This window comes from Taurulus bubalis (genome assembly GCF_910589615.1).
Source record: "Taurulus bubalis genome assembly, chromosome: 3".
NCBI lineage: Eukaryota > Metazoa > Chordata > Actinopteri > Perciformes > Cottidae > Taurulus > Taurulus bubalis.
This window is the reverse complement of record NC_136591.1, coordinates 41,540,029-41,561,612: the sequence shown is the minus strand read 5'-3', so window position 1 is coordinate 41,561,612 and position 21,584 is coordinate 41,540,029. Positions and strand designations below refer to the sequence as shown.

General features: G+C 44.5%; 3 protein-coding genes across 4 annotated transcripts; 2 read left to right on the top strand and 1 right to left on the bottom strand.

The window, feature by feature from the left end:
- Positions 1–1,226: 1,226 nt before the first annotated feature.
- Positions 1,227–7,475, top strand: LOC306734274 (C-type isolectin Sp-CL4-like). The gene is made up of 6 exons (XM_079215627.1): positions 1,227–1,254; positions 1,490–1,598; positions 1,679–1,803; positions 1,929–2,060; positions 6,964–7,072; positions 7,281–7,475. The coding sequence occupies exons 2-6, from the start codon at positions 1,529–1,531 to the stop codon at positions 7,346–7,348; spliced, it is 504 nt and encodes a 167-aa protein (XP_079071753.1). The 5' UTR covers positions 1,227–1,254; positions 1,490–1,528; the 3' UTR covers positions 7,349–7,475.
- Positions 7,476–9,620: 2,145 nt separating this feature from the next.
- Positions 9,621–11,844, top strand: LOC306734954 (ladderlectin-like). 2 transcript variants are annotated; one of them, XM_079216368.1, is made up of 7 exons: positions 9,621–9,640; positions 9,757–9,847; positions 9,940–9,975; positions 10,339–10,448; positions 10,610–10,744; positions 11,148–11,259; positions 11,527–11,844. In XM_079216368.1, the coding sequence occupies exons 2-7, from the start codon at positions 9,787–9,789 to the stop codon at positions 11,592–11,594; spliced, it is 522 nt and encodes a 173-aa protein (XP_079072494.1). In that variant the 5' UTR covers positions 9,621–9,640; positions 9,757–9,786; the 3' UTR covers positions 11,595–11,844. The 2 variants fall into 2 exon arrangements, with proteins under 2 accessions (XP_079072494.1, XP_079072493.1); XM_079216367.1 differs by lacking the exon at positions 9,621–9,640 and having other exon boundaries at positions 9,744–9,847.
- Positions 11,845–15,646: 3,802 nt separating this feature from the next.
- On the bottom strand, positions 15,647–20,843 carry LOC306734636 (coronin-2B-like; the record flags this gene model as incomplete). The annotated part of the gene is made up of 13 exons (XM_079215998.1): positions 15,647–15,712; positions 15,805–15,873; positions 15,970–16,137; positions 17,141–17,301; positions 17,391–17,481; positions 17,578–17,693; positions 18,545–18,641; positions 18,816–18,920; positions 19,501–19,617; positions 19,692–19,892; positions 20,072–20,221; positions 20,312–20,428; positions 20,643–20,843. 13 exons carry the CDS (start codon positions 20,841–20,843, stop codon positions 15,647–15,649), a joined length of 1,659 nt encoding a protein of 552 aa, XP_079072124.1.
- Between the last annotated feature and the right edge of the window lie 741 nt (positions 20,844–21,584).

The window sequence follows — 21,584 nt, the reverse complement described above, 5'->3', positions numbered from 1 at the left end:
GTGTGTATATATGTGTGTGTGTATGTGTGTATGTGTGTGTATGTGTGTGCGTGCTGTAATGTCTTGAGAGGTCGGATCGTGAGGCGAGGTGTGGGTGCACAGATCAAGACGACAAGCAGTGGCTTTTTAACTCAAAGTTCTGTATTCAGATTCTGTTAGCAAAAGGTAAACTCAACTCCAACAAAAAGTCGTTACACAAAACAAACTTCAGTTTACTCCTGGTTCATTGTCTTTAACGCAATATAAAATCTCTCTTCTTATCCACTCGTGTCCTTCTGAATTTGGACACTTCTAGGAATTTATTGATGAAAAGAAACATCAAATATGATGAGCCTTTTCCTTTTAAACCTGAAACTTCATGACTTCAGCACAGATCTTTTCCAACGCTGACCCAGGTGTGGCTGCACAGAGAGAACCTACTGTCCCTTAACTCTCTCTCTCTCTCTCTCTCTCTCTCTCTCTCTCTCTCTCTCTCTGTGTGACACGATAATGTCCGAGCTCAGTTCAGGTGTTTGACATCACCTCAGGCCTAGAAGCTGTTCAAATGTTAGAGGGACATTTAGAGCCAGGAGGCAGTTCACATCGATGAGAACCACCAAAGATAGTAAGTTGAAGGGTGGGGTTCGCAAATAATATTGATTTAATTTAATTTTTAATTTAATAATAACTGACTCAAGTCCTGAAATGAACTTTTAAATGTTCCTTTGGTTCATGTCGTCTCATTGCTTACTTCAGCACAGGAATGAAGAAATGCTCTACGTGGGTCAAAGCATTTGGGACACAAAAAACTAAAACGTGGTCTCCCAAAAGTACGTTGTATTAATATTGTGTTGATATTGACTTTGTGTAAAACAGAACAGGTGACGCTTAGAGTGAGTGACAATCAGGAAGTGTATGACACCACTTACTCTCAGCAGCAAAATAAACACCCGTTATAAACTCATAAAAGGTATGAAAATAGCATAAAACGTAAACTGCAATAATTAAAAATGTGCAAAAGACAAAATCTGTCATTAAGTTTAATAGTTCAAAATCTTGCTGAAAGATTTGGGAGATGGAGTCTGTCTCTCAGTTGCATGGGGATTCGTTGATGCTGTGTTTGTTCTTATGATGAATCACATGTTAATGATATGTTTGGAGACATTGGTAGAGCATTGACATGTCCACAGGGCACGATGGGTGAGTTTAAAAGGGAGAGAATGAAACAACTGACAGTCAGACCGAGGAGCAACGAGGAACCAGAACACATCTGTGGTGAGCTTCTTCTTCTCTTCACTGAAGTCTGTTAGGCTCATGATTACATTCTACTCTATTAACTACTTCAAAATAATCAACACGTTACATCTTGTTTAATCCGTACAGTAACTAAATTCCATTGGAATGATATGCCGTTCCACTTCATGTTGTCTTGTTGTGACTCCTGGACGTGACTTTCCCGGTGAAGAAATAGTCTAGCAAATATTCAAAATGAGTACTGCCACATTTGCAGATCATATTCCAGCTGATCAGCACTAAGACGGAGAGAGTCATGCATCTAACTGTGGTAACTGTGGTCCTGCTGGTGGGCATCCTGAACGCTGTCACAGCCCATCCTCACAGTAAGTACCACACCGTCACCAACACGCTATTGAACTAAAACTCAAGAATCTTGGTGAGGAAAGCTCTTGTCTTCCCACAGCTAAAATAGCTCAGATATTTTGTAAGGCAATAAAAGATGTTCCTTGTGGTGACGGATGGAGCCGCATTGATGCCGATTTCTGCGCTAAATTCTTCCAGACTCCAAAATCCTTCGATGACGCACAGGTGAAGCAAACACACATTTTCTGACACACATTAGATATAACAATTGTAATGCATCTATCCTCATCTGTTGTGTGTGATGATAAAGTGCTGGTGAAGACTCACACTCCTATTTCTGTTGATTTCAGAAACACTGCATCAGCTTAGGCGGTGAACTGGTCCCAATGAAAACTCCAGAACAGTCGTGGAAAGGCACTTGTATCACCATCCGTGCCAACCCTGAAATTCAATCTGTATGGATTGGACTCCAAAGATCCGGGGTAAGTAGCAAACGTCTCATTGTGATCAGACGGATTGGAGAATGTGTCACATGCAGGGGCGGACTGGCCATAGGGGATACAGGGGGACTCCCCGGTCTCAGAACAGTTAAATCTACTCTAATACATAAAGTCAGTAATCACTGACATTCTACTGCATGCAACACTACTGATCGCGATGGTTTGAATGTTGCTTGCAGGTTTTCAGAGCTTTTGGCGATTTTAGGATATTCTGCCTTGATTTAATCCAGAACACCGGCACTCCGGCAGAGTTGAAACATTTAAGTTTTATTTTGGGGTAACGTTGTCACGTAACCTCTTGACATGTGTCAAGACTAAGACTCTCAGAGGCACAGACGGATGTATCCGGTCGTTCTTCAAAATAAAACATCTTTATTTATTTTATTTAATTTTTCATTCTTTCCGTACAACCCGGTACCAAGGGAACTTTGCGTCACTCGCTCGCAGACGAAGCCGTTTTTTAGCGTGATTCGACAGCATGGCACGTAAATCCTTTAAAAGGAGTATACTGATATTATTTTTATTACCATGTGACTAATGCACCTGGGTTGGCAGAGTTAGTTTAGGTTCTGTTACTTAACTTATTGTTTTGTTATGCACCTTCAACACCCCTACACACATACACACACAATCACATACCCAGCATGCAGCACTACTGATACCCCTGATGTTCACACCCCATCGTATGTTCTGTTCTACAAGATAGTTCGTACTAATTCTACCCTCTGATTACAGTTTCTTTATTGTCTGGTCTTTCGCTGCTGAGGTTTATTCCTTAAGGCTCTGTAGTTATACGTATCATCAGATACTAGCCCAGAGTTAAGCATATTCATCTAGCAAACTATGCCTACCCTGGAGTAGTACAATAGCCAGTATTATTTTATTTCATGTGTCCATCCAGGCAAATTGGTGGAGCCAAATGTTATGAAAAAAAACATATATGATGTGATTTCTTTGCAATCGTCCAAAATAATGTTAAGTGTGGGTATATTTCCAATTAAGCCACTGACTGGTGGATACGTGCGATGCATTGAGTTGTAACGGCCCGATAACCCAAGGACCCAAAAGCACAACTCAGGAAGGCAGAGGTACAGAATAGGATTCTTTTACTTAACAGGTAACTACAGGTTACACACAAGGAATGCTGGAGAGCTAGGTTCAAGAACACAAGACAATCTGGCAGGGGACAAGTGCAAGTGAGGGGACCTAAGTAGTGAAGACTAATGAGGGGATGTGCAACAGGTGAGACAGGGATGGGCCAGGTGCAAGAAATGAGGACTGACGAGGAGGGAGTGACTGATGAAGGGGGCGTGCAGCAGGATCTGAAATGACAGGACAGTTAGAATACAGACAGGCAGACAGGATGAAAATAACTTAAAGAAAAGTGTGGCGCTGAACCGTGACAGAATCCCCCCTCTAAGGGACGGCTCCTGACGTCCCAAAGCCATCGCCACGCTGGCGAAGAGGATCTGAGGGAGGACTAATACTCCTCCGACATCTCCGCCCTCTCCTCATCGACGGGTGAATTGTCCTGGTCGGAGGACGGCTCCTCCTCGATGTCTGACTCTGCCGACGGAAGAGAGGGAGCAGAGTTCGGCTGGGTAGCCCCCGTGGGCACAGGCCCCTTGGAGGGCTGGTCAGGGTGGCTGCAGTGAAACTCTCTTATGAGAGGGGCATCCAGAATGTGTCGGGCCGGGACCCAGCATCTCTCCTCTGGGCCGTAGCCCTCCCAGTCTACCAGGTATTGTAACCCTCTCCCACGACGGCGGGAACGAAGTAAGCGACGAACCATAGTGTCATAGTTGCTCTCTGCCGGTGAGAGCCGCCTGGAAAAGAAGGCGCATGGGTGGAGCTTCTGGTCACTGGCAGACCGCTGGGACAGGATGGCCCCCACCCCTAAATCGGAGGCGTCCACCTCCACCACAAACTGTCTCTCTGGGTCGGGGACTTGCAGGATGGGGGCCGACGTAAACCGGGCCTTCAGGTTCTGGAAGGCCTCCTCAGCCGAAGGTGACCACCGAAACTGCACTCTAGATGAGGTAAGTGCCGTGAGTGGGGCAGCCACGGTGCTATAGCTGCGGATAAACCGCCGATAGAAATTGGCGAATCCCAGGAATCGTTGCAGCTGCTTACGCGAGTCAGGGATGGGCCAGGACGTCACCGCTGACACCTTGGCAGGGTCCATCTGCACGATCCCCTGTCCCACGATGTAGCCCAGAAAGGAGACAGAAGAGGCGTGAAACTCGCACTTCTCTGCCTTCACAAACAGGGAATTCCTCAGGAGGCGTTGGAGGACCGATTGAACATGGTGGATGTGCTCCTCTCGGGACCTCGAGAAAGTCATCAAGGTAGACAAATACCTGCTTGTTCAGCATGTCTCTCAGCACATCGTTCACCAGTGCCTGGAAGACAGCTGGGGCATTAGTCAGACCGAAGGGCATCACCAGGTACTCATAATGTCCAGTGGGGGTGTTGAAAGCTGTCTTCCACTCGTCCCCCTCTCCGATCCGGACCAAATGATAGGCGTTACGTAGGTCTAACTTGGTGAAGATGGTAGCCCCTCGCAGCAACTCAAAGGCAGAAGAGATGAGTGGGAGTGGGTAGCGGTTCTTGATGGTAATGTCATTGAGGCCCCTGTAGTCAATGCATGGCCTAAGTGACTTGTCCCTCTTTCCTACAAAGAAGAACCCCGCACCTGCAGGTGAAGAAGAGGGACGGATGATCCCAGCAGCTAGGGAGGAACTGATGTACGCCTCCATGGCCTCTCTCTCAGGTGCCGATAAGGAGTAGAGACGGCCCCTGGGGGGGGGTGGTGCCTGGTTGCAGGTTAATGCAGCAGTCGTAGGGACGATGTGGGGGCAGGGATGCGGCCTTGACCTTACTGAATACCTCCCGAAAGTCATGGTACTCCGTAGGCACTCCTGACAGATCCGACGCAGAGCTGGAGCAAGCTGACTGCGGAACTGCAGCAGCTTGTTTCAGGCAGATCAGATGGCAAGATGCACTCCACTCCCTGATGGCCCCTGTGGCCCAGTCGATGTGGGGGTTATGGCGACGGAGCCAGGGGTGTCCCAGGATTAGTGGATGCTGGGGTGACCGCAGGATAAGAAACCGAATGGTCTCCAGGTGGTTACCCGACAGGAGCATCCGAACTGGTGCGGTCTGGTGAGTCACTATCCCCAGTAGGTGGCCGTCCAGAGCGTTAGCAGGAACAGGGCATGGCAGCGGTACCTGCTCGATACCCAGCTGACGGACTAGGTCCTCGTCAATGAAGCTGTCATCAGCACCAGAGTCAATGAACGTAGCTAGGGTCTGTGATCCGTTCACGAGTAGCAGCTGAGCGTGGAAAAGGGGCCTTTGGTTGGGAGAGAGTCTTGTGGTTCGGCTCACCAGTACCTCCCCTGTTACGGGCGAGCCATGTCTTTTACTGGGCACCGGGATACAAAGTGACCAGCCTGGCCACAGTAGAGGCAAAGACCTCCCCGGCGACGGCGCTCCCGCTCCTCGCGGGTGAGACTGGTGCGCCCTACCTCCATGGGTTCAACCTCCACTGGTTGAGAGGCCAAGGTGAAGCTGGTGGCTGCCGGAGGAGCTCGACGCTGGTTGAAAGCGCGGCGATCTGTCTCCCCCTTGCGTCGCTCCTGTCGCCTTGCCTGGATGCGTCTGTCCACTCGGGAAGTCAATTCTATTAAGCCATCCAAACTGGCAGGCAAATCAAAAGAGATCAGTTCATCTTTAACATACTCCGCTAGCCCAGTCAAGAACACCTCGCACTGTGCTGCCTCGTTCTAGTCGCTAAGGCGTGCTCTTGTTCGAAACTCCAAGGCATAATCTACCACAGTCCGGTCTCCCTGACGCACCTCCGCTAGTCCCCCGCTTGGATCTGGGCCCTTGGAAACTGCCCCGAAAACCTTGCGAAGCTCTGCAGAAAACAACAGGAACGAAGAGCAGGCCGGCGTGCGTCTCTCCCATTCAGCGGTACCCCACAGTCGCGCTCTGTCAGTCAGGTGGTTGATGGTGAAGGCTACCTTAGCCTCCTCCGAGGCGAAGGTGTGGGGCTGCAGAGAGAACAGGATGGAGCAGTTCGTGATGTATGGGTTGCAGCCCTCAGGTTCTCCAGCGTAGCGCTCCGGGGTACCCACACAAGGCTCGTGTGTTGGCACAGGCGCTGGTGAGACCGGAGGTGGAGAGGCCGGAGACGGCGCAGCGGCTACCAGCTGGGTCAGGGCCGTCGTCAGTTGTAGCATCTGGGCGGTCATCGCCGTCATAGCCTGCTCCTGGACTGCTGCAGACTGCCGTGTCTCCGCAGCGAAGCGGACCATCTGCGCCTCGTGCTGCTGGAGGGCATTCTCAATCCTCTCGAACCGGCTTGCTGCAGAAGGTTGTGCTGGGTCCATAATTGGCCAGATTGTAATGTAACGGCCCGATAACCCAAGGACCCAAAAGCACAACTCAGGAAGGCAGAGGTACAGAATATGATTCTTTTACTTAACAGGTAACTACAGGTTACACACAAGGAATGCTGGAGAGCTAGGTTCAAGAACACAAGACAATCTGGCAGGGGACAAGTGCAAGTGAGGGGACCTAAGTAGTGAAGACTAATGAGGGGATGTGCAACAGGTGAGACAGGGATGGGCCAGGTGCAAGAAATGAGGACTGACAAGGAGGGAGTGACCGATGAAGGGGGCGTGCAGCAGGATCTGAAATGACAGGACAGTTAGAATACAGACAGGCAGACAGGATGAAAATAAAGAAAAGTGTGGCGCTGAACCGTGACATGAGTGGGCAATGCGCCGTATTGAGTGGGCCGGTCTGACAGTAGCTCCCGGGCCACTCCCCCCCCTGGTCACATGTCATCACTGACCCCCACCTTTGTGTTCTTCAGGAGGGGTTCACACACGCTGATGGATCTGGTGTCACTAATGCTCAATGGTACCCTGGTCAGCCAGACAATTTTGGTGGACATGAGAACTGCGTCGAGAACAACCACAAAGGTAGCGAAAAAGAGAATGATTCAACTGATGATCACTGCATGAGGTCTTTCATCTGTCTGCTCAAAGCAGGACATGTGACTAAATGTGCGAACCAACAAGATTATTCAGTTTTAATGCTCACAATGTGTTTGATGAACCACTGAAAGGATGTTTTACACTGAAACTCCTGATGCCACTGAATGTGATGTTTTCCTTCACCTTTTTCCAGAGTGGGGACTCTGGAACGACGACAACTGCGCAGATAAGAATGCCTTCATGTGCTCCAAGAAGATGTGATCATCACCTGCTGCTGTTGGCTTTACATTTTCAATCAGTGTCGACATCGACAGCTGAGCTGCAGGAGGACCAGTCTGTCTCATGATAACCTGCAAAACACAAGCTTCTTAACTTTACTGCAATAAACGCTTCAGCATTCAAGTTCCAGCATCTTGTTTCATTTGTTCACTTTCAGCAATATCAGTTCTTCTCTGTTCTACAACAGATTTCATGGTGACTTCATGCTGTGTACTCTACACTCATTAGAAGGTGTTCAATTACAAGTTTAGAATTCATTAAGGGATTTCCTCCACACAACTCTCAACATGGCGACAGCTTAGCCAGGGGCTAGACTAGTGGTTCTCAATGATTAGAATTATACTATTATGAGATATATTTTTTTTAATATATATTTTTTAATAATCATTTTTTATTCCCACAGTGGTGAAATTATTCTCTACATTGTACCCATCCTTTGTAATTAAGGAGCATTGTGCTGCTGTGAAGCACTAGGGGTTCAGTGTCTTGCTCAAGGACACTTAAATCTATGGGGAGACCAGGGATCGAACCGGCTACCTTGTGGTTTTAGGATAACTACCCTCCATGAGCTACATGAGACCTTCACATAGTCCAAAAGCACAAAGTACACGGACATAAAACGTTGTTTACGTAGATTACGCTTGTGCATGCGCGACTCGCCGATTCTTGCCGTTTTGCCAAAAGCCATTGGCTCCTCAATGGTGGAATGAGATCCCCATTGACATCAGGACCGCAGAAAGTCTCTACATCTTCCACCGCAAACTAAAAACACTTCTTTTTCGACTACACCTTGAATAAGGAAGGTAGCCCCTAGTAGCACTTTAGTAGCACTTAAATGTTACTTACTGATAGCACTTTGTAGTTTAACTTTATTGAAGAAATTGTACTTTCTTGATTCTTGTTGTTCTGAGTTTGTCCTCATGGTTGAATGCACTTATTGTAAGTCGCTTTGGATAAAAGCGTCAGCTAAATGAAATGTAATGTAATAAGTGTCAGAAAAGTTAAATTGACTTTGTGTATGAGGAGATAGCACAGTTTTAGTTTTGAATAGACACACTTCTCTCATTTTTCGGAAAAAGGAGAAAAGGGGGCTTTGAACCTGCAGAACTGACTTTGGTGCGCTACCCTAACTTCTGTGTCCTTCGTCCCGTCATGTTACACAATACAAACAGAATATATGATTAATATTTGCCGTTTATCTTTGTATGAGCAAATGAAGATTGGTTCCCGCAAGACAAGAGTGTAAAATGAGAGGAAAAGTGAGAGCAGACAGCAGACAGCAGACAGGTGTTGGTTCTCGAATTGATCAACAATGTTGCAACCTTGTGCGAGAACGGCAGGTGCAGAAACAAAACACACACACACACACACACACACACACACACACTATAAGCTGGCCCAGACAGGAGGACCGAGTGAATTTCCACACTTTTATGAGCCCCGAGTCCGGTGGAACCCGAACATCCTGTATGTAATATAAATGTGTAGGGGGGTGTACTGTGCAGGGGGGTGTACAGTGTGTGGTCATTGAGAATGTATTCTGATATATGTTCTTCACAGAAAATGAGCCAAGGCCAATGAGTCTGAGTTTGAAAAAATATTTAATCGTATAATTTAGTTTAAATGGAATGTCCTGCTGCCACCACGACCCGGGTAAGGCATTATAGGCCTGATGAGACAACAATGTACAAATTCAATAAATTCAAAGATAAATACAATTACATTCATCAGAGTTTCCATTCTGTTTGATGTATGCATTTCACTGTGTCACTGAAGACGGTTTTGCATATTGTAAACTCATCTTTGAAGGCCTTTGTTTCCTGGAAACTTAAACTGAACAGGGAAGTATGAGGAGCTTCTCTAAACACAGTGAGTGTTCCAGTTTTTGTTCGACAACACTTTGATGCATCTATGTTGCCCTATTTGTGAAGATGTTTCTTCATTTGCTTGTGCTTTGTCTATTTGCAGTCTCAAGTTCTCTGTTGGTCATCTGCACCTGAAGAACCTTTGAAACATTTCAAATACTTTTACCAGTTCCATCACATTATTTGCATGTAAAAGAATAAGTGGAGCATTCCAGAGTCAGAGTGCAATGGTGACCCAGGAAGAGAGCACAGCAGTCCATCACAGTGACATGACTGAGAAGGTTTTTTTTGTGTTTGAGTCACACGTCTGTCCTCAGTTCCCTTTTTTAGAGAGATGCTAAGATAAGGGGCTGTATTTATGTCTTCCTCCTCATCACAGGACGGCTGAAGCTACAGACATCAGTGACAGGTTTGCTTTGAACTTTCTGATCATCTTCTGACTTTACATTGCTGGACTGACAGTCTGTATTTCTTTGTCCTAAGTAATATATCTGTCTCTGTATTAAAGGTAGTTTTCATTTTCAGCATTTGCATGATCTCATAATCATCGTCACCATGAAGACGCTGACTCTGTCTGCACTTGTTTGTGCCATGATGGCTCTAACTGGAGCTGCTGGTGAGTATAATATATATAATCTGTTATAGATGCATTGATTGTCCAGGATCAATAATAATCCAGGTCAATAACTGCAATGTCAAACTTTCTAGTTCTTCCAGGAGGAATAGTTGAAAAAGACCAAATAGGTGAGTAGCTTTTAGATTTGAACTTCAATAGATTGCATCTTGCTCAGATCTACCCAGTTGATATTTTTGTATTATTGTTTTATAATCTATTTAAATAGAATATAGAATAACACAATATATTAGAAAATAACATGTATTACATTGTGTTATGTTAAGTTTTATTGTCTTATATTGTGTGAAATTACGCTGTGTTATCTAAAGTTATTTAAATATTCATTCATTCGATCCTATTGTGTTGTATTACGTTATGTTGTAAAATATTATTACATAGCATATACGTACCATCAACAGTAGTATACATATTCTACATGAAGAAACTCTCACTGGACGACACAATACTCACCGAACTCTATTTCCTCCCAGCAAAGAGTCATCTGGTCAAGAGGTCCACGTCTTGTTCCGGTGGTTGGACTTTGTTACACGGTCGCTGTTACCGCTACATGCCAAGACCGATGACGTGGGCTGAAGCTGAGGTAATGTCGGTGGCTTTGACTCCGGTCACTTCCACGGCATTTCATTGTGTTTGCACACAGACATTTGGTGACTTGACCGTTTTGACTGACTTGGTGTTGACCTTGATACTTTCTTTACCAACTCCTCGTCTATGTGTGTCTGTTCATGTCCCGTACTGTAGAAATCCTGTGATTCCTTGGGAGGAAACCTCGCCTCCATTCACAACGTCCTGGAGTACCATGACATTCAGTGGCTGATAATGAGCGCCAGTCACGAGTATAAAGCAACATGGATTGGAGGATCTGATGCGCAAGAGGTATTATATTCATCATGGCACCATTTGGAAATATTGCAAACAAAATACATGTCATGTTTATTATATTTGATTATGTTTCATACCATATTTATGTATTATAAATGCTATATTATAATGTACTCACACTTTACCATAATCTACTCCTCTCCTGTCAAGCCCTCTACTCTCCAGTTCCATGGCCAATGTTCCCCTGAAATTCCTCTTTCTATTTCTCTCTCTCTCTCTCTCTCTCTCTCTCTCTCTCTATATATATATATATATATATATATATATATATATATATATATATATATATATATATTTACTGTTATTACATTTCTGTAACAAATGGATTGCTCCTCTGGGGCCTATCTTATCAAACCTTATCTTATCTTGTTGTAATAAGGAATTCTATTTCTTCCAGAATGCAAAATGGTTCTGGAGTGACGGCAGTCCTTTCCACTACACAAACTGGTGTTCTGGAGAGCCCAACAACGCTTACGGCAGACAGAGTTGTCTCCATATGAATCATTCAGGTAAAACAACACCGTGATGTTTGTAGGAGTGATGCTAGCGATATAACATATAATGTATCTGAAGAAAGGACCTCTTTCTGTGTCAGATATTCTTGGTTGACATTATTTATCTTTCATCATCATCGTTTTGACAAAGACTTGTATTTGTATGAGTGACCAGAGTGTCAGCTAACTGTATCCATCAATACTAATTAGCCACATGAAACGGTTATAGGTTTTGGTTTGTGTAACATTCACTGACTCACCTTTGTGTTTTTATACCTGCAGGTGAGAAGTGCTGGGATGACTTGGAGTGCTACAGTCGAAATCCATCCATCTGTTCCCAGAGAAAGTGATTTCTGGACTGATAGTGAGGCTTGAAGAATCTCTTTAAAATATATATCTTCCCTTTCTATCGCTGTAACGCTACTTAATGAACGATTTGACAAGTTACATGAACAGGAGCTGAATGGTCTTTGAGGACCTTGTGCCTTAATAACTGCAGACTGGGTGTTTTATGGAATAAATGCTTTTAGCACAACTTTACGTATACTCTACATATATAACCATTATTTCTTTATGCATTAATAAAAGGCTCAAGCATTGAAACAAGCTGGTCTGTCATTAACATATCTATATATCTGTACATGTTGCACCACTAACAGCTCTAACTACACTACTCAATACTATTTAACACTTTTCATGTTTTGATTAACTTGATTTATTCCCTCAGTAAACATTGTAAACATGAGTTTATGTCTCAATCTCTAGTTTCAAGTCTTCTTCAATACAGCATGATGCTGATAAAGGTTTAAGTTTTCACTTCATAAAAGTTATTTGTAACATGTTGTTCTTATTCAGCGTTCGGTTGTACTTAGCTCCACCCTCTTGTGTCACATCTGGTTCTAAAAATCCAAGCTGGCAAAATTGCCTTATCCAAAACACTGACTTAGCATCACTTTTATGATATCTCTTTTCAGATGAGTTTATATACCTCGGAGCCACTTGCTGTAAAATGCTATTGAAAAATGCACGTTCACATTGTTTTGGAGTTGCAGATTTAAAATATCGGGCAAAGAGTTGAAATGAAGATACACTATTCCCACTAGTCTTTTGGTGGACATGGACAGTTGTGTTATTTCTAATCTGCAACATTTAACAAAAATGCAGATGGGAAGGACAAAGAGCCCGGCAGAAGTCAGGAAGTGCACAAGCAACCTGGTAAATACACACAAGACATACTCAAAAGACTCTATCACTGACTCACTGTTTTGAGAGTTCAGAGAGAACTCTGTTATAGGGGGGGGGGGGAGTTTTTTGTGAAACTTTCAAGACCTTGAACCCTAAACTTAACCCTATAAGAAAACTGCCTGATCACTTCCTGCTCATGTTGTAAAGATGAGGATGCCAATTTTCTCCTCAGATTAACTTCCCATTTCTGCTGTTTGTAGTCCAACTCTCTCTCTCTCTCTCTCTCTCTCTCTCTCTCTCTCTCTCTCTCTCTCTCACTCTGCGTGACACGGTGAAGTCCGAGCTCAGTTCAGGGGTTTGGCATCGCCTCAGGCCTAGTAGCTGTTCAAATATTAGAGGAACATTTCTTTGCACTCTCTGTTATTGTATATTAAATTGTGGCTTTACTTATTGTATTATAATGATTGACTCAATAAAACACACAAACAAACAAACAATAATGAATTAATCTAATATGTAATAACATTTAGAGCCAGGAGGCAGTTCACATCGATGAGAACCGCTAAAGATAGTAAGTTGGAGGATGGGGTTGGCAAATATTATTCAACTGACTCAAGTCCTGAAATGAACGTTTAAATGTTCCTTTGGAATGAAGAATTGCTCTACGTGGGTCAAACCATTTGGGACACAAAGAACTAAAATAAACTGTTAGTCGTAGTTATATTGTGTTGCTATTTACCTTGTGTAAAACAGAACCGGTGAAGCTTAGAGTGGATGTCATAAGTCTCTCTCTCTCTCTCTCTCTCTCTCTCACTATCTCTCTCTCTCACTATCTCTCTCTCTCTCTCTCTGTCCAAACAGTGTTTATTTAGTAAATAGTAAAAAGTAAAAAAAAACATACGTCTTCATCGCCAAAACCATTGAATACACATCAACATAATCAGTCAAATGTATTTATTGACATGCATTCAGCACACACACTTAATTTTCATAGCCAAAGCTCAAAAGGTTATGCCATTTGGAGCAGGTATGTGTTAACTGGCTGTCTTCTCTTTCCACAAACATCTGTAAAGAAAAACAAATATTAAGGTTTTAGGGCTGTCCCTTTTGTTGACAACTGTTTCCTAAGTGTGTGTGCTGAATGCATGTTAATAAATACATTTGACTGAAAAATTAGAAAATAAACATTGATCAAACAGCAGTGAAGCGCAGCTATATCTGTATCAAACAAGGAACTTTGGGAGCAGTTACACTTAGGCTGTTCAAACCTTTACATGTAATCTCCCTCAAATTCACCTCTGAGGTGGGATCAGGGTAATCCTGATTTTTAGGATCAAACTGATCCAGGACTTTCGGTTGGCCTCAAGGAAGTTCTGGCAAACCATCCGACGGCTCAGGAAGGGAAAGCAGGGCCTACCCCAGGCTGTTCTCAGCAGGGGGGGGGGGGGGGGAACTGCTGACCCGGACTGGGGACATCGTCGGGCGGTGGAAAGAGCACTTTGAGGAACTCCTAAACCCGGCTAACATGTCCCCCGGAGAGGGGGCAGCGCCGGAAGTCTTTGGGGTGGTTTCTCCCATATCCCTGGCAGAGGTCGCTAAGGTAGTCAAAAAGCTCCTTGGTGGCAAAGCGCCAGGGGTGGATGAGATCCGCCCTGAGATGCTGAAAGCGCTGGACATTGTTGGGCTGTCTTGGTTGACACGCCTTTTCAGTGTCGCATGGGGGTCGGGAACAGTGCCCATGGACTGGCAGACCGGGGTGGTGGTTCCCATCTTCAAGAAGGGGGACCGGAGAGTGTGCTCAAACTATCGTGGTATCACACTGCTCAGCCTCCCGGGAAAAGCTTATGCCAGGGTGCTGGAAAGGAGGCTCCGACCGCTTGTCGAACCTCAGATTCAAGACGAACAGTGCGGATTCCGTCCCGGTCGTGGAACAGTGGACCAGCTCTTTACCCTTGTAAGACTACTGGAGGGGTCCTGGGAGTTTGCCCAACCAGTCTACATGTGCTTTGTGGACTTGGAGAAGGCTTTCGACCGGGTCCCTCGGGGGTTTTTGTGGGGGGTGCTGCGGGAGTATGGGGTGCCGGACCCGTTGGCACGGGCTATCCGGTCTTTGTACACCTGCAGTAGGAGCTGTGTTCGTATCCTCGGAGCTCGGACATCATGAGGAGCTTGGAGTCGAGTCGCTGCTCCTTCGTGTTGAAAGGAGTCAGCTGAGGTGGTTCGGGCATCTAGTCAGGATGCCTCCTGGACGCCTCCCATTAGAGGTTTTCCAGGCACGCCCAACTGGTAGGAGACACCGGGGAAGACCGAGGACACGCTGGAGGGATTATATCTCCCGGCTGGCCTTGGAACGCCTCGGGATCCCCCAGAATGAGCTGGAAAGTGTTGTGGGTGAGAGGGAAGCCTGGGTCGGCCTGCTGAACCTGCTGCCACCGCGACCCGACCCCGGATAAGCGGCTGATAATGGATGGATGGATGATCCAGATTTCCCACTAAAGTGTTGAAATACTCAACAGCAGTTTTTTATCCGGATCAAAGGCAGGATTGGATTCCCAAATCTGAATCTGAATCTTCAGGATCAGATTTGGTTTGAAATACCAGTTTTTGGGATCTGATCAGGATTTGATCCAACCCAGGAGGATTAATCCTGTGGGGTCATGGTTCTGAGGCCCCAGGCCTCTGTTTCTATCTGGACCCCACCGTCTTCAGATCTCTCCTTTACTGCAACGACAATGTTGTTTACCACCTCCTTCTTCAAATGAATGGCTTCACTCAGCAGAGCTGCCAGTCTGACCATTGTTTTAGAATGTTAATCCATCCAACAGTTAGCAAAAATAGTGTAAGAAAGAATTATAAAAAATCAAAAAAATCACAGTTTCCAAAGAAAGTTGTCGGAAATAAAATCTTAAAGAGCTGTGACAAGATGTGTTTAAAAAAAGTATTTCCTTGAAGTGCTCTGGACAAGAGGGCCATGCTACATAACCATTAATGAAAATGAATTACTAGTTAGTTGGTTGTCGAGAGTTTGGCTAAGCTAATGGCTATTCATCAGTAGTACAAACGTTTAATGAGATGAAGCCCAAAACAAGCTGAAAGTGCAAATGCAAACACTATAAATTGGTCAAGATGTCAACTGTGTTTCCTTTATTGGTTGAAAATGTTGAGTAGTTTGAGTAGTTCAGCTTTAAAACAGCAGTATGAGAGCTGATTGGTTTAATCAGAAGGTTCCCCTCATGTTGTTTCTGGTGTTTTTGATGTCCAGCTCCAGCTGCGTGATCCGCACCTGCACAACAGAAACCATCACTGTAATAGCGATACGTTTTAATCTCATGAGTGTTTGGCCTTTGCTTTTTGTGTGTACGTTTCAATACTAACATCTTTGGAATTGAGTTGTTCTCTCAGGCCTCTGATTTCATCCTGTTGTCTGTAAAATGCCTGCAGGAGCTGAAATTAAAGAAACAAGTTTCTTGGCAGGAAGAGGAGGAAGTCCAACCAAAACATTGGCACACTCGGTAATCTCACGCGTATATCTAAACTCACCTCGCTCTCGGTTGTAGGCGGCGGCCTCTCTGCAGGTTCACAGCAGTGTGGAGTGCAGCAGTACGTCCACAGCGGGATCTGGGTCTCATCTGGCTGCCACCCGGACAGATCGCTCATCTCTCTGGGGTATTTGGCATCCTGGTAGGCCAACTGCTCCTCAAGGAAGGCCTCAAGAGAAAGGATCAGCGGGTTTATAAGACAGCAGCAAAGCAGAGCTGGACAAAACTTTGAGACACGTTGACTTTACTGTGAACAATAGCTACAATATGGTCTCTAGAGCGATCACAGAATAGCTTGTCGCCAGATGTTTAGGTGCCAGTTTTTAGCCATGATCTTGTTTTTTGGTGACCTTTGAGTCAGTCCTACGTAAGAGTTCCTGTACAGCTCCACCTCACCCTTATTGATCTCATGTGTGCATCACGAAAAAACAGATTTGCCTCAATTTGAATCTTTACACTTGTCTAAAACGACCATGGTTGTCTGCTGGCAAATGTTTTTTTGCGCGCCCCCGGGTTGGGAGTTCAAGTATTGTGAAGTCTTGTAGAGCCAGTCGTCCTTCAGAGGATCTGCACTTCGATCCCTGGCTCCTCCAGTCCATGTCGATTTGTCCTTGGGCAAGAATGGGTGTATGCATATTTATATTGCATATTTAGTCCTGATGGATAGCACCTTGCAATCAGCGTATGAATGGATGAATGATATGTAGTCACTAGAAAGGCTGTAGCTCAGGGGGATGAGTGGTCATCCCATAACCACAAGGTCCCATAGTTCACATGTCGAAGTGTCCCTGATCAAGACACTGCACCCCTAGCTCCCCGGGCTCCTCAGGGCAGCCCACTGCTCCTTAACCAGGGACGGGTCAAATGTAGAGAAAAAATTCCCCAAGGTGATTAATAAAGGATACATTATTATTATTACTATTATACAAGTCCATTTACTATTTACATACGGCCTTTGCTTGACTTTTTTTCAAATTTGTGGCGTAACATAAAAACGGCAGATTTTGTATCTGCACTTTGCAGTGAACAGTTTGTTGTGCTGATCATAGCTAGACGGTGTTGGCATGTCCTTCCAGTCTGACATGAACCTGTGTTTCCTGTTGCAGTGGAAACTCCGCCAGATTTACTATTATCTAAAGAAATAGCTGACTGTAACTTATTTCTTCTTCTACCTCTTCCATAATGTCCAGGGTGGGCCCGGTCACTGCGGCAACAGCCAGATCCATCTGGAACCTCAAGGAACTCAGCTGCCTCACTAGCCCTTTCTCCGCAGGGGTTTCTGGGTACGGGTTGGCGACTCGAGTCCCGGGCTTCAAGGACATCAGCACTGGGCCTGATGGAGATATGTAAGATAAAGATACGCATGGGTCTATCATATATCTGTCAGCGATTTTGGCTCAAAGACACTAATGCCTTACGGACTTCTGTCGATCCCCAACAGCCACTCTTCAGCCGTCATGGCCGCCTGGTTTCCGGCTGTCATTGGGTACAGATCCTCTTGGAAAACATTTGACTGGAAGGACAGAGGAAAATGTTGCAACTACTTTCTGTCTTGATCATCAGTAAATGCTGATGATAATAAAAAAGGGAGGTAAATGTGCTTGCTCACCTCTTTTCGTGGTACAATCATTGACAGTGGTTCCACCAGGTCTTTGATAGCGATCAGACGGTAAAATCGGTAAACTTCACAGGCGCTCACGTCCAGGCCGCGCTTTGCCATCACCCCTGAAATGAAGAAACTTGTCAAAGGTCATTCAGAAACAGAGTCCGTCATTTTAAACCTTGCAGTTTCTGTTTCATTAGTAGCTGTAAATGCCTTTTTAGGTTGCTAGATATACATTTGATTCAGCTGGCTAACTTTGTTTTCAGATAAGTCATTATTTGCCTTTATTTGAAGTGTAACTGAAGTGAGCTCCAAAATAAGACATTGCAGTGTTGGTTTTATTAGTAGCTTTAAATGCCTTTTTAGGTCGCTAGAAATACATTTGGTTCAGCGACCTAAATTGGTCTTTTTTATAGAATAACTACTAGAGCTAGCTAAGATGGTATTTAAAAAAAAGTCCCTGCCTACTGTTGACTAAATTGGTGTTTTTCCAAAATAAATTTTGTTCAGCCATCTCAATTGGTCTTTTTAGAAAGTAAGTATTACACCTATCTTAGTTGGTCTTTCTTTAGAGTATATAGCTATTGCTGAATGATGTATTTTTGTGGGCAACCCTGGAACTTAGCATAGCACTGGTTCCCAAAAATACAATGGGATTTGGATGGAGGGCTCAATGGATGGATTCAGATTTAAGAACTACAACACGGTGGCATGGCTTCAACGTCAACAATAAGCTTTTAAAAAGTCATTTTATTTACTGATGTTTTTCATGACTAACTAAGATAATCTCTTAAATTTGTGATGAAGGAGCTTTCTTCCTTTCTTTTTATAAGAACTTGTTCTTTCAATTTGAGTGCATGACATTGATTTTTAATTTGCAGATTTTGCAATGCTCCATCTCAAAACCCTAAAAACTGTATTGCATCAAGACACAAAATAGTTCACACATTCTGAAAGTATGTGCTGATCTCACCAAGTCCTTTCTGTGGCAGCAGAGACCTGTACTCTGACAGAAAGCTGATATACGGTTTCTCAGTGCTCAGCTCGTAGTAACGGATGTTCCCGTCACCCTGAATCAAAACATTTAAGGGCACATCAGTTCGATTTTTCATAGAAGAAAAATGTACAAGCGCATCAACAACCAAACTTAAATGCAAACGAGAGATATATGGTGAAGTTTTATAATGCGCAATCCCAACCAACTGCAGGAAATAAAGCCAAGATGTATGGGTAGATGTTTAGACCTTTCCTGCCAAGTAGAGCATGTGTGTGTCTGGGTCGTAGAACGGGAAGAGGACTCCAGCAGATCCGTCCAAATCTTCTTCAAACAGCGGCTCAGATAAGTCGTCCTGCACAAACAAATCCCCAACAAATTTATGATATTTCTGGATTTCCTTCTTAAAAAACATTAGATTTCAGTATTAAGGTAGAATCAAATTGTTCGGACTTGAAAATAGAGTAATAATAGGCTTTGGTGCTCATTAAATCTAGCAAGACCACAATTGTATATGTTTGTAAGTTTTGCCCAAAACTTAATGTATCGACCTAATTGTAGAGGTATGTATACTCCAGTTTAATGAATCCATGGAACATAACGCATTTCATTAAATCCTCTTCTGTTTTGTGATTTGTTATTTTTGTTATTCATACAAGTGCTCTTTATGAAGCAGATCAGTTTAAGCTGTTTTTTATGCATATTCATGTCCTTACACATTCAGATGTTGTTGTGTTTCCTACTTTCCTACAACATGGTGATAATTGTCCTCGAGCATTGCACAGAAAAAACATTATTTTTTTTTTATAATTACAAGAAAAATGTAGGAACAAAATGTAAATAGACACCTGCCAACCAATCTGTTTACTCTAAGTTAGTAAATGCATCACTCTATTCAATAATCAATCAAATGTCAACGTGTGTTGGTGGCTTACAGGGTCCCAGAGGACGATCTGTCTGTGGTTCCAGGGTGAGCTGCCGGTGGACAGAAGCATATTCAACCCTTCGATGTATAAAACTTTGCTGGCTCTGTGGGTCTTGCTGCTGGACACCTGCGGGAACATTATCACACTTTTTCTTTCAGTTTTCACACCTTCAGACGAAAATGAATACCTCAAAAACGCACCTGTAGGATCCTCCCTGTCCGTGGGTCCAGGACACGAACCCGTCTGTCTTTGGACGTGACCGCCAGCCTGCTGCCGTCACTGTTGAAGCTGACAGACAGCAGCAGCGCATCAGACGGGTAGCGGTGGTGGATGGGCATCAGAACCACCCGGATCGGGTACCTGAGCACCGCACCTACCTGGGACACATCCCAGAGGAGGACCTGGGGAAAAAGGAAAGACGTCAAGGCTGTTTTGCTGGGTGAGTTTACCTTGACCTGAAAAACACAAATAGACAGATTTGGGATAAATGACAGGATTGGCCTGATTGTGGTCAAAATATGAAGAGTCAAAAGAGTAACGACTTTGACTGAGGCTGCCACTGACCAATGAGCATCGTCACCTTGTAGTCATAGGCGGAGCTTAGCAGAAGGTTCTCAGCTGTCGGATGCCACTCAATAAGTGCCACCCTCCTGGAGTGACCAATCAGAGTCGTCCTGGCCTTGGTGAGGTTCTGCTGGACGCCACAGACCGGGATGTCCCAGATCTTCACCTGCACACAAACAGGTACTGGGTTGTGTTTACTATACTCGTGGGGACATTTCCGCGACTGCAGACAAATTGGACTGGACGTTGTGCTTACGGTGCAATCCTCTGAGCATGAGGCGACGCAGTGATCGTCAAACGGGTTCCACTTGACGTCCAGGACCCTCCCACTGTGACCGCACACCCTCGGGTGCTGAGGGTCCACCCTGCCTGTCTGAGAGAACGAAGAGGGATTTGACAGCGGGACAGAACTAAACCTTTGAGGGGCTCTGTGAGTGTGGAGGCCACTGACTTAGAGATCTGTTCTTTTTTACATGTATTCCCCATATTTATGATTTTATTATGTTTGTAATACAAAGTATCACATTTCACTTTCTTTCGTCTTCTTTTAAGTTTTTATCGGTGATGACCATGAGGGAACTACGCACATGATGGATGGGCAGGACCAAAAAGGACCCGCCCCCGGCACACTCCGTCACCACGGCGAGGAAGCAGGGATTGGCTGAGCAGTAGTGGTTGTCGTGGACGCTGCGAGCGATCGGCACCCCGTCGTAGCCGTGCTCCTTGGTGGACGGCTTCCCGAAGACGTGACGGAACTTTGAGCAGCGGAAAGACGAACGCCACGACATCTGCAGGACAGGAAGTTCAAAAGCTTTTAGGAACTTTATTAGCAGGTTATATAACTGGTGCATATTAAATAGCACAAACAAACGGTTCTGGACGAAGGATTTATGTGTGTGTGTGTGTGTGTGTGTGTGTGTGTGTGTGTGTGTGTGTGTGTCTTCGTAATCTCATAATAGTGTTGAGGAACCTTTTTATCTGGCCTCATCAATAATGCAATCAGCTGTCATGCTTTCATAATCTTATCAATAATTAATCAATTCTGAACGTCTTAATCATTCTCCCACACACACACACACACACACACACACACACACACACACACACACACACACACACACACACACACTAAAGTGATAAATCCTTCGTCCAGAACAGTTTGTTCGTGTTATTAAAGATTCATCAGTTATATTCAGACTTCCTGCTGTTACAAATTCATTTTGACCTTTGACCTTTAAGTGACTAGAAGAGATCAGATTACTGGGGAGAGAAGGAGAAGAAGAAAAATATAATCCACTGAGATCATCATCCAGCTGCATGAATTAATATTATTCAGGTTGACATGTATGAGACGTTTGAGGTACTTTACTTAAATATTTACATTTTCTACTTTTCGTTTCTGCATTAATAAAAGAGGATACAGTCATAAAATAGAAAATAGTGTCAACAAATTATAATAGTTGTTTACAACCAAGTTTTCTTGTGACTTCTGACAAAAATCCAGCGCCACCAAAGAGATATTTCCATTC